Genomic DNA, 17613 nt, shown 5'->3' with positions numbered 1-17613 from the left:
TGGATTTCTTCACATTTTATTGTATTACAAAGTGGCATTAAAATGGATTTAATATACATTTTGTTGTCAACAATCTACACAAAGTGGTAGAACATGTTTATATTTTGTAAAGATTGATACAATTTAAAAACTAAAATATAGTCGTTGCATAAGTATTCAGCTGCCTGAGCCAATACATGTTACAAACACCTTTGACATCGATTACACTTGTGAGTCTTCTTAGGTAAGTCTCGAAGAACTTTACACACCTGCATTGTGCAATATTTGCCCATTTTCCTTTTCAAAATTCTTCAAACTCTGTCAAGATGTTGGGTTATCATGGCTATACAGCAATTTTCAAAACTTGCCATAGATTTTCAAGCAGATGTAAGTTAAAACTGTAACCTGGCCATTCAGGAACATTCATTGTCTTCTTGGTAAGCAACTCCAGTGTAGATTTGTCCTCGTGTTTTAGGTTATAGTCCTGCTGAAAGGTGAATTCCTCTCCCAGTCTCTGGTGTAAAGCAGACTGAAGCAGGTTTCCCTATAGGATTTTACCTGTCCTTAGCTCCATTCCGCTTCTTTGTATCCTGAAACCCCCCCCAGTATTTGTCAATGTCAAGCATACCCATACCATGATGCAGCCACCACCATGCTTGAAAATAAGGAGGCAGTTACTCAGTGATGTGTTGTGTTGGATTTGCCCCTAACATGAGGCTATGCATTTAGGCCAAAAAGTGTATTCCTTTGGTGTGTTCTTTTTGCAGTGTTACTATAGTGCCTTGTTGCATACAAGATGCATGTTTTGGAATATTTTTATTGTCTATATTTGTATTCTTCTTTTCACTCTGTCATTTAGGTCATTATTGTGAAGACACTACAATGTTGTTGATCCATCCTCAGTTTTCTCCCGTCACAGCCATTAAAATCTGTCACTGTTGTAAAATCACCAATTTCCTCATGGTAAAATCCCTGAGCAGTTTCCTTCCTGTCCTGCAGCTCAGTTCAGGATAAACTGGATGACTGGATCTTTGATGTGTCTGGCTGGTTTAATACATCATCAACAGCCTCATTATTAATTTGACCATGCTTAAAGAGATATTCAATGTCTGATTTGTTATTGTTACCCATCTACCAACCACTGCCCTTCTTTATGAGGCTTTGGAAAAAATCCTTGGTCTTTGCAGTTGAATCTGTGCATTAAATTCAAGACTTGACTGAGTGGCCTTGCAGATGGGAGTCAGGTAGCCTGGCACTTTAAAATATTGGGCCATTAACTGAAAGGTTGCTGGTTCAAACCCCCTATCTGACTAGGTGAAAATTCTGCCAATGTGCCCTTGTGCAAGGCACTTAACCCTAATTGCTCCTGTAAGTCACTCTGGTTATGAGGGACAGAGGAAGGGTTTGTAATTCCAAGTTCTTGTCAACCCCTGTTATTTAACACAGAGTGAGTCCATGTATCTTATTATGTGATTTGTTAAGCCAGATTTTACTCCTGAACTAATTTAGGCTTGACTAAACAAAGGGGCTGAATACTTATGCAATGATTATATTTTAGTTGGATTTTTTAAAAATCTTAATCCCACTTTGTTACACAATAAAATGTGAAGAAATCCAAGGGTATGAATACTTTCTGTGGCGCTGTATGTGTAGAATTGCAGGAAATTAGCTTTAAAACAGCAACATTTTCTCTCTTCCTCATTGCACAATGTGTAGAATTGTAGGAAGGTAGCCCCCACCTCCCCTTGACGAGGGCCTGCCAAACTACGGTACGTCACCACCTCTGACCTTTTAACCTTTGAACTCAACCAGTCTGGCTGACTTCCGGTGCCCAACCCTTTCCACACCACACCACACCACAAGACAAGTGAACTGACTTGTCTCCCCAGATGACCTGTGACTGATATCTGATCTCTGATTTGATATTTGACCTCTGCCAGTCTGTCTGGTGTCCACTGTCCAACCTCCTCTGGTCTAGCTCTGGTACCGTGTTAAGGATGTTAAGGATGGGGGAACATCTGGGGAGTGTACTGCTCTATTCTGGGAGAGGGGCCACACAAATCTAAGTTTCTGTTTCACAGCACTCTCTCTCTGTCACATACACATGAAAACACACACGCACACACACACACACACACACACACACACACACACACACATACACACATATACACACTATTCTGCTCCCCTGAAGTGTTGGCCAGCTGTGCATGTTGAGGCACACCAATACTTATGATTTTTTTTGCTACACACAATTTTATGTTGACATGATACAGATTATTCATCCTCAATGGGACTATTTCACCTGTAGCTTCCTGAAATAGAGGACATTTGTAGAAATGGGAGGTTGGGAGGGTCATGAAACTAGTTTGTAACCATTATTTCTGTGAGTTAGTAAAGTGGATATACTTGGTGATGTCATAAAACAAGACCCTTTGTTCTGTGTTCAATGGACCAGTGATGTTTGTCATTTTGTACAGGAGGTTTTTGTACGTCTCTAAATCACTGTGTGAACAGAGCTTAATCATTGAGCTCATGATAACTCTGACAGTAGTAAACTGCAGCATCTTCAACCTGGACTCCACTGATGGTCAGAGTGAAGTCACTCTCAGACCCACTGCCACTGAATCTAGCAGGAATCCCATCTAGCAGTGTCTTTGCATATATTATCAGGAGTTTGGGAGCTTCTCCAGGTCTCTGTTGATACCAGGACAAGGCTTCATCTCCATCACTGAATCTGTACACTTCAGGGTTGGTTGTACAGGTCAGAGTGACGGGGTCTCCTGGAGAACATGTCACTACAGGAGGCTGAGTCACAGTCACCTGACCTCTGGATCCTGAAGAGGAAAAATATTAATCGATCAACGAGTATAAATAACAGATCATTTATATTTCATAATATTTTATACAGGGACATTTATTAATTGAGATCCATTTCAATGATTATACAATGCACTCAACAATATGTCATTTTCCATTGTAAGAGTTAGAAAACAACAGACCTTTGAGGCAGCAGCAGATCAGTGTCCAGATGAAGATGGTGATCAGAGTCATGGTTGTCCTGGTTTCTGTTGTGTTGAAGGACAGATCTCAGTCCTGCAGTCTGAAACTCTCAGGGCTATAAACACTTCCAGAGCACTGAAGCATGAGCTGTCAATGCACCTGCTCTATGGAAACACCCTACCTCAGGACAGATGATGAAACAATTAAATAGTTTAACTTAATCTGTGGAAGGCCTGAAATTGACTACAGTATTTAGTTATATGTAAATGTATTCAATTAATACTAGTGTATTCTTCTATATGGCTTCCTTCCTGTACTTAGTGAGTTTGTCAGAGATATTTGACATATCCAACATTTATATTTTATACATTTATATATATAGTTTATATTTTATAGGGAATTTAGGTAAAATGAAAAATATCAAATATCAAACTTAAATGAATTTTAAAAGTTATGACCTACACATGCTGTTTTTGACAGACAATCAGTGGTAGGGTTGAATGTGTGTTGTGTAGAGAGTTACTGGTGTGTGAAAAGTGCAGGAGGTTTTTGTACGGCCGTTCAATGAATCTGTATCACTGTGGTGGACTTTCGGTGGAGGCACCAAACTCATCGTTGACTGTAAGTACAAGAGATCTATCTTTTTTATAATACATGAAGGAACATTTATAAAGTCACAAAAATTGATAATTAATAAGAAATATTTGTAGTTTTAATGTACTTAATTCAGATTATTTGCAATGTTTCCATATGCTCTGATGATCATTCAAGGACAAAAACTTCATATACCAAATATCTGTAATAATAGTTTTAGTGTTTGATGTCTTTAAATACACTTAACCAGTTCAGCTTCAGTATTAAACTTTTTATATTTTAATTATGAAAGTTTAATTTCTGTACAGTAATTTAACACTGACTGTGGTGTGTTTTCAAGCTTCATAGATGTTCATGGAGGGAAGTGAAAGAGACATTAGAAGATATATAAATAACCTGCCATTTTCACTGACATTGTGCTATTTATACAGTATCATACTTGTTTCTTCATATTAAAGTGGTTGAACGTTCTTCAAGGTTCTTGTCCAGTTTAACCCTTACATGTCATCTCTCCTTTCCCCCTCATCCTCTCTCTCCTAGTGGGTGTGGTACCTCCCTCCCTGACCGTTCTACTTCCCTCCAGTGAGGAGCAGGACCAGGGGAATGTGGCCCTAGTGTGCCTGGCCAACAGGGGCTTCCCTGGGGGATGGAAGCTGGGTTGGAGGCTGGGGGCCGGGGGGGCCTTGCAGGGCAGCCAGAGCCTGGAGGTCCTGGAGAAGGACGGTCACTACAGCTGGAGCAGCAGCCTCACTCTCCCCACTGACCAGTGGAGGAAGGCTGGCTCAGTCACCTGTGAGGCCTCCCTAAAGGACCAGACCCCCATCACTCACACACTGGAGCCACACCACTGCTCCCAGTAGACACCCTGTACACAGAGAACATCTACCTATCTGTCATTCTATCATTCTAAATATCTATCTAGAGCTTCAGCTCTGGTCATCAACTTGGGATTCTGCATCTTTAAATCTGTACCTGTGTTTTATTGTTTCTGCTTTTAGATTGGAAATGTTAACAAAATAAAATACTTTGTATTCATGTCAAACAAGGTGTCCCTGATTTTTATTATGTAAAGAAATAGAAGTGAATATCTGTGGACTTGTGGTTGTTCAACAAAGACTAAACTGCTCTGTAACAACATGAACATCAGAAGGTTGGTAGGGGTGAGGGAGGGTGAGGGAGGATGGGTAGTGGGTAGACCCCCTGGGGACAGTGAATATCTGGGGACAGGAGCAGAACCACATCCTCTTACCATTATAGACATGGGGGGGGTTATGGGATATAGCTGTTTGTTTTGATTGTGACTAAACTATTTGGTGAATTTGAGATGAATGTGTGAGTTGTAACCAGATTTTCTTTATGGTGGTAAAGTGGTGGTTATGAATATCTGTGGTGCTCTATTCTGGGAACCATATTATCTGACCATTGGTGGTGAAGTAGTGGTGATTTATGCTTGGTGATGTCGTATAACCAGGACCTGAGTCGTGTGTTCAGTGAACCAGTTTTTCATGTCATAGTCTGTTGTTCCTCAACACCTGCAGTAGGTCCCAGCTGCAGCAGTACAGTCTCTGTGCAGTCTGACTGAGGGAGGTTTTTGTACGACTCTAAATCACTGTGTGATCACTGGGCCTTCATATACACCCATACCATAGTAATCTCCTGCATCTTCAGCTTGGAAACCAGTGATTGTAAGAGTGTACTCAGTACCTGATCTACTGCCACTGAATCTAGATGGTGTTCCAGACTGAAGGGTTTTTACTTTATAGATGAGGAGTTTAGGAGCCTGTCCAGGTTTCATCAGGTACCAGCTCATGTCATCATCAATACCGGTTGAACTTGCAACAGCACTGATAGACACTCTGTCTCCCAGTCGAACAGACTTCAATTCATCAGCTTGATTCAGGACACGTTGTGCAGATGACGCTGAAATTGAAACGGAGAAATTAACTTTGAGTAGTCTTAAAAATCAACTTAAATGGTATTGAAACATTTCCCATGGACAAACATTTACAAGCTCAATAAAACCAGTAGACCACAGAGAGAATGTTGAGAGTTTCTCACCCTGAGTCAGAAACCCCAGCGTAATCAGCAGTGGAATCAGTGATATCATCTTCATCATCTTCATCATAATCTGTGACTCTGAGAGGAGTGAGCAGACTGGACCCAATGCTGATAACACTGAAGTCTTAAAGTGTCAGGAGCAGTGAGGCTCAACAACTATGCAAAACAGCACTCTATTAGTAATCACACACCTGCTGGGTATGAGGGAGGGAGAGAGAGAGAGAGAGAGAGAGAGAGAGAGAGAGAGAGAGAGAAACAAATAGAGAGAAACAGAGAGAGAGAGGGAAAGAGAGAGAGAGAGAGAGAGAAACAAATAGAGAGAAACAGAGAGAGAGGTAGAGGGAAAGAGAGAGAGAGAGAGAGAAACAAATAGAGAGAAACAGAGAGAGAGAGGGAAAGAGAGAGGGAGAGAGAGAGAGAGAAACAAATAGAGAGAAACAGAGAGAGAGAGGGAAAGAGAGAGGGAGAGAGAGAGAGAGAAACAAATAGAGAGAAACAGAGAGAGCGAGAGAGAGAAAAAGATAGAGAGAAAGAAAGCTGGAAAGAGAGAGAAAAAGAGAGAGAGAGAGAGAGAGAGAGAGAGCAAGAGCAAGAGCAAGAAACAGATAGAGATACTTATTTTACTATTCTTTTGCTGTTGTGAGTCGTTCCAATCTAATGGTCAACTATAGGAGGACAACTAAATTGTGTATTAAAGGGTAGGTTCACCCCCAAATAAAAACATGTGTTGGACATTATATTACATTGAAAGGGAGTTATGTCAAGCTGAGCCCAAATGTCATTTGATTTCAGGATGAACCTTCCACTGGTGTAACATTCTTCACATGTTAATAGCCAGGATCCAAGACTAGACCAATGGAGACAGGTGATGCTTACTGGAGCCTTACTATCTACAGTAAATCTATGGCTCTGATATTTTCAGCTTGTTGGCGCCCTCTTGTGCCAGAATGGCGTCATCCTGAAGATCAGTTCAGGTTCAGAATAAATAGTTATTAGTCAAACAGTGGCAGGGTCAGGCTGTTGGTGGAATTACAGACTGGGCCTGCAAACTGTTTATTGCTTTTGTAAATAAATAACTAGATAGGTGTAAAATGACAGAACAGTATCAATATCACCAGATATTAATAGCATACTGGTTAACTATATTTGACTGCTGGTAATAAAAAGTGAATTTCATTGGTTGTTGCTTTAGCTAGTGGGGCGTACACATGCTGTCAGAGTTATCAAAAGTTAGGAGTTCTGACTGGGAAGTTTCACTTGAACGGACATGCACCATACAGACAGACAGAGGACTCATCTTTCTATTTGTGCCGTGATAGCATGGGCAATGCCATTCAGGAATTGCCACCCAGTTGAGTACTTTGACTACTTTAAAATGGCAGAAGTTTGGTGGAAGCCCTCCATGGCGCTGCCCATGCTAAAACATTATTTTAACCACTAGAGGCCTCTATCATTCTCTATGACATGAACCATCTTACGAAGCGATAAAGGTCAGCCATTTTGGTCAGGGAGTTGGTCAACCATGGTTTGCCAGAGTTGTGATAAGATATTGTTTAAAATTCTACATTTGAAGAATTTATCTGCACTGTATGTTTATTAGCTAGCTAGCCAGACAGTTTAAGAGGAATGATTGGATTAATTGTTCACAGTCACGGCTGTCGTAGAGAGGAGCGGACCAAAGTGCAGCGTGTGTGTCTTTCCACATTTTATTTACACTGTGAAACTATGCAATACATAAATAAACTGAATGACAAAAAAAACAACAAACCGTGACGTCGAGGTGAAACATACACTGACTCAAAATTAATCTCCCACAAACCCAGGTGGGACAAACACCAACTTAAGTATGATCTCCAATTAGAGACAACGATGACCAGCTGCCTCTAATTGGAGATCATCTCAAACAAAGACCAACATAGAAATACAAAAACTAGAACAACCCAACAGAGAAATACAAAACTAGAACATAACAACATAGAAAAACAAAACTAGAAAACCCCCGTCACGCCCTGACCTACTCTACAATAGAAAATAACAGCTTACTATGGTCAGGACGTGACATTCACATTAATTGCCAATATACCAACATTCCATTTAAAAATGCAGTCAATTCACAGCAATACACTGTCTGAAATCAGTAGATGATAGGACTTAGACAAGTTGTACTGATATTGTATCATATAATAGAACTCTCAGCTTTCCAAGAAAACAACAATTTAGACATTTATTTTCTTGTTTACATATATACTTTAGAGGCTATTTATGCAGAAATGTTGTATTAAACCCATATAAACTGTATTTATGACTATATGACAATGTTTTAGGTTGACAGAAATTCTATTACGCAATTTCCAATACATCACACAACTTACTTTAATTTTCCTGCATAAGTAAAAACAGGACTATACCTCTACTATCATTCATTCCAATTAGAATGGTTTGGATTTCTCCCTGACCACAACGGCAGCATTTTCATCCCATTCTGGAACTTTGAGGGTTTATGACGTAACCCTTCTAGTAATTTAATAGGATCTCTATGGCTAGGTTGAAGATGGAAAGTTTAAGACAGTGAAGTAATTCCATGCGGAAGCGTTGACAAATTCATGGGACCATTGACAACTACTAGCGCCATTGCTAACTAGCAGCACTGGTCCAATGAATTGCAAAGAGTTATGGGATATTAGATTCCCCTTGTCTTAACCATTATATTTTGAACCAAGCTATATGGTCACCCCACCCTCCTCAGATAGGATATAAACACATCACAACCCGTGGCATAAATGTTTAGAATTACAGGAAATTATTTCAAAATGACAAATTCTCTCAGCGTCATTGCAAAATGTGTTGAATAGCATGAGATTTTTTGTAAACTGCAAATGTTCCTCTCTGCCCCATGGTAATATGTGTAGGATTGCAGGAAACTAACTTTAATAAATAAAACATTAATCCAGCCTTATTGCAAAATGTGTTGAATAGCATGAGATTATAAAACTGCACATTCTTCTTCCTGCCCCATGGCAATACAGTGCCTTGCAAAAGTATTCAGACCCCTTGGATTTCTTCACATTTTATTGTATTACAAAGTGGCATTAAAATGGATTTAATATACATTTTGTTGTCAACAATCTACACAAAGTGGTAGAACATGTTTATATTTTGTAAAGATTGATACAATTTAAAAACTAAAATATAGTCGTTGCATAAGTATTCAGCTGCCTGAGCCAATACATGTTACAAACACCTTTGACATCGATTACACTTGTGAGTCTTCTTAGGTAAGTCTCGAAGAACTTTACACACCTGCATTGTGCAATATTTGCCCATTTTCCTTTTCAAAATTCTTCAAACTCTGTCAAGATGTTGGGTTATCATGGCTATACAGCAATTTTCAAAACTTGCCATAGATTTTCAAGCAGATGTAAGTTAAAACTGTAACCTGGCCATTCAGGAACATTCATTGTCTTCTTGGTAAGCAACTCCAGTGTAGATTTGTCCTCGTGTTTTAGGTTATTGTCCTGCTGAAAGGTGAATTCCTCTCCCAGTCTCTGGTGTAAAGCAGACTGAAGCAGGTTTTCCTATAGGATTTTACCTGTCCTTAGCTCCATTCCGCTTCTTTGTATCCTGAAACCCCCCCCCAGTATTTGTCAATGTCAAGCATACCCATACCATGATGCAGCCACCACCATGCTTGAAAATAAGGAGGCAGTTACTCAGTGATGTGTTGTGTTGGATTTGCCCCTAACATGAGGCTATGCATTTAGGCCAAAAAGTGTATTCCTTTGGTGTGTTCTTTTTGCAGTGTTACTATAGTGCCTTGTTGCATACAAGATGCATGTTTTGGAATATTTTTATTGTCTATATTTGTATTCTTCTTTTCACTCTGTCATTTAGGTCATTATTGTGAAGACACTACAATGTTGTTGATCCATCCTCAGTTTTCTCCCGTCACAGCCATTAAAATCTGTCACTGTTGTAAAATCACCAATTTCCTCATGGTAAAATCCCTGAGCAGTTTCCTTCCTGTCCTGCAGCTCAGTTCAGGATAAACTGGATGACTGGATCTTTGATGTGTCTGGCTGGTTTAATACATCATCAACAGCATAATTATGAACTTGACCATGCTTAAAGAGATATTCAATGTCTGATTTGTTATTGTTACCCATCTACCAACCACTGCCCTTCTTTATGAGGCTTTGGAAAAAATCCTTGGTCTTTGCAGTTGAATCTGTGCATTAAATTCAAGACTTGACTGAGTGGCCTTGCAGATGGGAGTCAGGTAGCCTGGCACTTTAAAATATTGGGCCATTAACTGAAAGGTTGCTGGTTCAAACCCCCTATCTGACTAGGTGAAAATTCTGCCAATGTGCCCTTGTGCAAGGCACTTAACCCTAATTGCTCCTGTAAGTCACTCTGGTTATGAGGGACAGAGGAAGGGTTTGTAATTCCAAGTTCTTGTCAACCCCTGTTATTTAACACAGAGTGAGTCCATGTATCTTATTATGTGATTTGTTAAGCCAGATTTTACTCCTGAACTAATTTAGGCTTGACTAAACAAAGGGGCTGAATACTTATGCAATGATTATATTTTAGTTGGATTTTTTAAAATCTTAATCCCACTTTGTTACACAATAAAATGTGAAGAAATCCAAGGGTATGAATACTTTCTGTGGCGCTGTATGTGTAGAATTGCAGGAAATTAGCTTTAAAACAGCAACATTTTCTCTCTTCCTCATTGCACAATGTGTAGAATTGTAGGAAGGTAGCCCCCACCTCCCCTTGACGAGGGCCTGCCAAACTACGGTACGTCACCACCTCTGACCTTTTAACCTTTGAACTCAACCAGTCTGGCTGACTTCCGGTGCCCAACCCTTTCCACACCACACCACAAGACAAGTGAACTGACTTGTCTCCCCAGATGACCTGTGACTGATATCTGATCTCTGATTTGATATTTGACCTCTGCCAGTCTGTCTGGTGTCCACTGTCCAACCTCCTCTGGTCTAGCTCTGGTACCGTGTTAAGGATGTTAAGGATGGGGGAACATCTGGGGAGTGTACTGCTCTATTCTGGGAGAGGGGCCACGCAAATCTAAGTTTCTGTTTCACAGCACTCTCTCTCTGTCACATACACATGAAAACACACACACACACACACACACACACACACACACACACACACACACACACACACACATACACACATATACACACTATTCTGCTCCCCTGAAGTGTTGGCCAGCTGTGCATGTTGAGGCACACCAATACTTATGATTTTTTTGCTACACACAATTTTATGTTGACATGATAGAGATTATTCATCCTCTATGGGACTATTTCACCTGTATCTTCCTGAAATAGAGGACATTTGTAGAAATGGGAGGTTGGGAGGGTTATGAAACTAGTTTGTAACCATTATTTCTGTGAGTTAGTAAAGTGGTTATACTTGGTGATGTCATATAACAAGACCCTTAGTTCTGTGTTCAATGGACCAGTGATGTGTGTCATTTTGTACAGGAGGTTTTTGTACGGCTGTAAATCACTGTGTGAACAGAGCTTAATCATTGAGCTCATGATAACTCTGACAGTAGTAAACTGCTGCATCTTCAGCCTGGACTCCACTGATGGTCAGAGTGAAGTCCCTCTCAGACCCACTGCCACTGAATCTAGCAGGAATCCCATCTAGCAGTGTCTTTGCATATATTATCAGGAGTTTGGGAGCTTCTCCAGGTCTCTGTTGATACCAGGACAAGGCTTCATCTCCATCACTGAATCTGTACACTTCAGGGTTGGTTGTACAGGTCAGAGTGACGGGGTCTCCTGGAGAACATGTCACTACAGGAGGCTGAGTCACAGTCACCTGACCTCTGGATCCTGAAGAGGAAAAATATTAATCGATCAACGAGTATAAATAACAGATCATTTATATTTCATAATATTTTATACAGGGACATTTATTAATTTGTGATCCATTTCAATGATTATACAATGCACTCAACAATATGTCATTTTCCATTGTAAGAGTTAGAAAACAACAGACCTTTGAGGCAGCAGCAGATCAGTGTCCAGATGAAGATGGTGATCAGAGTCATGGTTGTCCTGGTTTCTGTTGTGTTGAAGGACAGATCTCAGTCCTGCAGTGTGAAACTCTCAGGGCTATAAACACTTCCAGAGCACTGAAGCATGAGCTGTCAATGCAAAGCACCTGCTCTATGGAAATACCCTTCCTCAGGACAGAATAATAAACTGCAAATAATAATCATGTGAAATGATTTATATTTCTGTTGTTGACAGTAAAATGGCACAATTGTCAATATTGATATTTGTCGTAAATGACAATGTTTCACTCTGCCATATGATATCATTGGACGAAAACACATTTTGCAGTGAATTTGGGTGAAGAGACATTAAGGAGGTTCAAGTCAGAGACTTCATTAATCAGTATGCTATATAGGTACATGATGTGCTTAATTATTGTGGTTGTCTCATCTAGTTACCTTAAGATGAATGCACATAGATTCTCTGGATGAGAGTGTCTGCTAACTGACTCAAATGTCATGTAAATGATAAAACATGAGTATTACTTGCTATAATATTTCCTATGTAAAGAGTGTAAAATGGTATAATTGTATGTAAAGGTGTGTAATGCTTTATGAGTATAGTAAAGCTCTACAAAGCTGTGTGGGCTATATGAGTGGTTCTGTTAGTGCAGAATGTGCTCACTCTTGTGTGAAGGAGGTTTTTGTAAAGCGTCTTAACTAGACTGAATCACTGTGGAACACGTTCGGTGGAGGGACCAAACTGCTGCTGAAAAGTAAGTGTTTTTTCCTTTACTACTTCTTACAAAACACTACAGAATATAGAAATACTGAACACCAGATATTTTAAGACTCCAACTCTGTAAAGGAAACCCCAATATTAGTATTTATTTTAGAATGAAAAATGTTAGCTACAGTCTGTGGGAGACTTTCAGTTGTGCAGCCAAGCATCCTGTCTTTGAGCAAGTTTTACAAAAGTTAAGTTCTCTGCTATGACACGTGAATTACACAGTGAATGTTGTTAGTATAACAACAAACCTTCTGGTTCCTTTTATTGTCTGATATTATTGTGAAGTGGACTGACTTTAAATTGGGCAGTCTGTGATTGCTACATACATTTTGGGACTTTTAAATTAATTATATATACCTTTTGATTCTTGAGTAATATAGAAATATCTTTTATATATGCCTCATGAGCTTAGTTCAACTGCCATACTCTTATCAGAACCCTAAATAGAATCATGTTTTACTAAATTGTTTGTGAACAATGTAATACTCTAGCTTCAAAACGTGGTTGAAATTACAATGTGTAACTTATTGATGGTCAGTCCTTTCATCCATAGTTCTGTCTATGAACTTGAGAGAGGTTCAATTTCTCCAGCCCTATCCCTCAGCTGTTTACCAAAAACAATGGTGGGGTGCCCACTTTCTTGTTGTTTTAACAGCAGACTGCCCTTTAAACGCCACAAACGCTTTATTGAAGTAAGGGACACGGAAGGTGCACCACAACACACAGCAGAGTATAAAGTTACTTAATATCTACTTTTAGCGGTGTTATTGAGCGATAAGATCCTTAATGAAGGGGTATTTGTCCCTAGTACAGCAAATATAAATGAAAATACATGGATAAATAAAAACTCAGCAACAGTGATGTACTTTATTGTGCATTGATGTATTTGTTGTTGAGTTGTGAGGTGTTGTGGTCTCTGTGAACCTTAATAAGTTATATATTTTATAGAGCACTCTATTTCTCTCTCCTCTGGAATGTAATATTAAAACGTTCTCTTCTCTCCAGCTGGTCCTACTGTCAGTCCCACAGTGTCTCTGCTCCCCCCCTCCTCTGAGCAGCTCTCTGGAGGCTCTGCCTCACTGGCCTGCCTGCTGACTGGCTACTCCCCTCAGGGGGCGCTGGTGAGCTGGGAGGTGGACGGGCTGGAGGTGAGCCAAGGGGTCGTGACCAGTCCAGAAGAAGAGAAGGAAGGCCTTTACAGACGCAGCAGCACCCTGACCCTGAGCAAGGCAGGCTGGGAGCAGGGAGAGCTCTACACCTGCAGGGTCTCCCACTTCCAACACACCCAGGCCTCCCCCCTTCGTAGGAGCCAGTGTCTGGGCTAGGGCCTACTGGAGGAGGCCCACAACAGGAGAGCTCTGTCTGGGGAAGCAGGAGTAGTCGAGGCTCTGGTCTGGTCTGAGGCCTGGTTGGAGCAGTAGTAGTGTGTTAGAGTGTTAGAGTAGTTTACTGAGTAAACTCTAGTACTGCTGAAGAGTTGACAACATGGGGACTAATGTGTATTGTATAGACTACAGGAGGCTTCTGTGTGTTCTGTACTCAGACTGTTATTGTGATGTTGCTGTCTGCCTCAGTTCTAATAAAGTTGGATTAGGAAAATAACATGATGGATTAGTTGACTCATTTGTTTACTGTGACAACAAATGGAAATGTAGCTACAGCCAGGTCTAATTCTTTGTCAGATCTATATTTCTCTTCCTAATGTGAGTAAGCTATCATATGACATGTGTCCTGTAGTGACTATTTGTTGAATGTGTGTTCTGCTGTTTCAATCTCTCTCTCTCTCTCTCTTTCTGTCTCACTCTCTCTCTCTCTCTCTCTCTCTCTCTCTCTCTCTCTCTCTCTCTCTCGTCTCTCTCTCTCTCTCTCTGTCTCTCTCACTCTCTGTCTCTCTCTCTCTCTCTCTCTCTCTCTCTCTCTCTTTCTGTCTCTCTCCGACCCCCTGGGGACAGAACTTCTCTATTCTAGCAGAAGTAAAACCATCCCACCCTGACCATGCAAATCAGGGCTGCATTCAGTGAGATGAAACGTTTAGAACATTAAAGATAGAAATACAATGAATAGAAATAACACTCAAAATTGACAAATAATTATGTCTGTTCTACACAATTAATATATAATCTGAACACTCCAGAGGTGAAGGTCAATGGTGTGGTGGCTTCTATATGGGGGTGTAGTAAATGTTATGGTTGTGTAGAGGAAGTGGTTTGGTGAACTATGCTCCTGTCATGGGTAACCAGAGTAACGTTGTCCTGGTGTGGGACTGTCTAACGCTGTGTGTTCAGTGAACCAGTGTTTCATGTCATAGTCTGTTGCTCCTCAACACCTGCAGTAGGTCCCAGCTGCAGCAGTACAGTCTCTGTGCAGTTTGACTGAGGGAGTTTTTGTACGACTCTAAATCACTGTGTGTTCCCATCAGTGTACGAACCCATGCAGTAGTAATCTCCTATATCCTCAGCCTGGACTACACTGATGGTCAGAGTAAAATCTGGTTTAGATCCACTGCTACTGAAATGACCAGGAGTTTCAGACTGACGCTGACTTATTTTATAGAAGAGGAGTTGAGGGGACTGTCCAGGTTTCTGCAGGTACCAGCTCAGGTCATTACCCACCCCCTTACTGGCTGTGCATCTCAGATATACAGTCTCTCCCAGACTAACAGACTTGACAGTAGGAGACTGAGTCACAACTCCAGCAGACGATTCTGGAAATGAGAGGTGGAGAACAAGTCATAAGAATCCATATAAAATAACAGTAATCTCTCACCATGTACAAGCAGTATCATAAAGGCTTCTCAAACTCCTGTTCTCAAAACTTCTCTGTTTCTTAACAGATGCTCTCTGAAGACGGCAGTTCAGAAAGGTCGGAGAGCAGACTTTCTCACCCTGAGTCAGGAACCCCAGAGTGGTCAGCATGGGAATCAGTGATATCATCTTCATCATTTTCATCATCGTCTGTGGCTCTGAGAACACAACAGACTGGACCCAACAATGATAACACTGAAGTACTGAAGTGTCAAGACAGATATAATTCATGAAGTGTGAAACTCTCAGGGCTATAAACACTTCCAGAGCACTGAAGCATGAGCTGTCAATGCAAAGCACCTCCTCTATGGAAACACCCTACCTCAGGACAGATGATGAAACTGTTAATGCAATGACATAAACACAATAATCTTAAGTATGGAGGAAATAGCTTACCTAAAACTGTGGAAGGCCTATAATTGACCATAAAATGTAGTTACATGTAAGTGTGTTAATTCAGTACTAGTGTATTGCTTTTCTAGACTTGCTATTCTAGACTTGTGCTAAAATGGCGTCATGCTGATGTTCAGTTCAGGCCATAAAGAACGATTGAGGCCTCAGATGGATATAAGCGTTTTTTCATGGACATTGCCATTGAGGGATTCCACCATTTTGAAGTAGTCAACTAGGTGGGACTTCCTATGGGTTAAGGAGTGATCACATAATTCAGTAAATTGGCAGTAAATTGCCAACCTTGGCTTAACAAGCAAGTTCTCTGCATGCAAACGCTCAGAAATCCCTCCAGCCAATAATGTTTATTTTCACAGCATTCAGCTCATGGTCTGGTTACAAGATCAACTGGTCTAAATCAGCTGTACTACCTCTTAACTCCGCTAAAGGAAGCGTTCAACTACCACCCATGATCCCAGTGAAGAAACAAACCACCTACTTAGACATTACATATCCCCCTCTATTCACACTACTTTCAGGAAGAACTACTTAGAAACCTTTCAGAATATCCAGAAATACATAAAAAGATGGCCTGCTATGGCCACTTCTTTGCATGCTAGAATCTCAATTATTAAAATGAATGTCCTCCTTCGTATCAATTTTATGAGTTCCATGTTACCACTGCCTCTTCCTATAGCCTATTGGTCTAAACTTGACTCTGTCATAAAGTTGTTAATTTGGGGGAGAAAGAGACCACAGATTGAATATGCAACACTACAGACAACAAAAGCATCAGGTGGACTTACTGTTTGGACCCATTAAAGCATATTCAGTAAATGTGTAGAAAGCTACAGGGCTCCTGAGTGGAGCAGCGGTCTAAAGCACTGCATCTCAGTGCTAGAGGCATCACTACAGACACCCTGGTCTGGATCCAGGCAGTATCACAACCGGCCCGTGATTGGGAGTCCCATGGGGGAGCTCACAATTGGCCCGGGTTTGGCCGGTGTAGGCCGTCATTGTAAATAAGAATTTGTTCTTTACTGACTTGCCTAGTTAAATAAATAAATAAATACAGAGAAGCATATGAGATCTAATCTTCAATGGCATTCATACTCTCCAATATGGGGTATTCTTAGTGTGTAAGAATTCTTAGTGTGTAAGAAACCATTTATATCAGATTCTTGGTCTAAGAAAGGTGTTTATTCTTTCAAAGACATATTCAATGTGAATGGACTCCTCAGTTTCCAGGAAATCCACCAGTGTTTTAATGTCCCAGGTCCATCATTTAGTCTTTACCTTCAACTCCGCCCTATCCACGCCAGCCTATGGGGTCCCATGGGGAGCAGAACTAGCAGTACACCCATTGGTCAAACATCTAACGGACAGACACCCCTCTAATATCTAAAGTCAATTAATTCTAACTGCACAAAAACCATTAACTCTATCCACTGTATGGGAAAATGATTTTACACTTGCTGACAGACAAATAAATTGGGAGACAGTATGGAAAAATACATTTGCATCATCTAGAAACCCCAATCGCCAATGAATTAAAACATTTGCCATAGAACCTATCTAACACTTAAAAAAAGACTTCACATGGTATTAGTCCATCACCATTATGTGAGTTCTGCACCACAGGGGACCTTGGTAATTTTCAGCATGTGCTGTGGAAATGACTGGGGGGGGGGGGGTTGAATTCTGGGGGAAAGTCAACCATGTCGCCTCTGTACTTATAGATGAAATACTGTCATTAGATCCAATAGGGATGTTGCTTTGTGATGACTCTGATTGGCACTTCTCAGAACTCCAACGGAGAGTGTGGTTGGCAGGAACCACAGTTGCTAAGAAAATGATTGTATAAAGGTGGATTCCACCTCATCAGTTACCATTGCAACAATGGCTGCTCACATTTAAGGAAACTTAAATGTACTTATGGAGCTCTCCACGGCCAGGATCCA

General features: G+C 40.7%; 1 long non-coding RNA gene and 2 gene segments (V, D, J or C); 2 read left to right on the top strand and 1 right to left on the bottom strand.

The window, feature by feature from the left end:
- Positions 1 to 2209: 2209 nt before the first annotated feature.
- LOC106591561 (Ig kappa chain V-III region VH-like) lies at positions 2210 to 3109 on the bottom strand. The segment is given in 2 exon segments: positions 2210 to 2816; positions 2982 to 3109. Coding segments are annotated over 2 exon segments (369 nt in total).
- A 172-nt stretch (positions 3110 to 3281) lies between these two features.
- Positions 3282 to 4618, top strand: LOC123728324 (Ig lambda-2 chain C region-like). The segment is given in 3 exon segments: positions 3282 to 3302; positions 3525 to 3603; positions 4117 to 4618. Coding segments are annotated over 3 exon segments (420 nt in total).
- Positions 4619 to 11840: 7222 nt separating this feature from the next.
- Positions 11841 to 14060, top strand: LOC106575432 (uncharacterized). Its single transcript, XR_006759993.1, has 2 exons — positions 11841 to 12444; positions 13464 to 14060. It is a non-coding gene; the product is annotated as an uncharacterized lncRNA (long non-coding RNA).
- Positions 14061 to 17613: the final 3553 nt, after the last annotated feature.

This window comes from Salmo salar, chromosome ssa17, assembly GCF_905237065.1.
Source record: "Salmo salar chromosome ssa17, Ssal_v3.1, whole genome shotgun sequence".
In the NCBI taxonomy this organism is placed as follows: Eukaryota; Metazoa; Chordata; class Actinopteri; order Salmoniformes; family Salmonidae; genus Salmo; species Salmo salar.
This window is presented reverse-complemented; position numbering and strand designations above follow the sequence as displayed.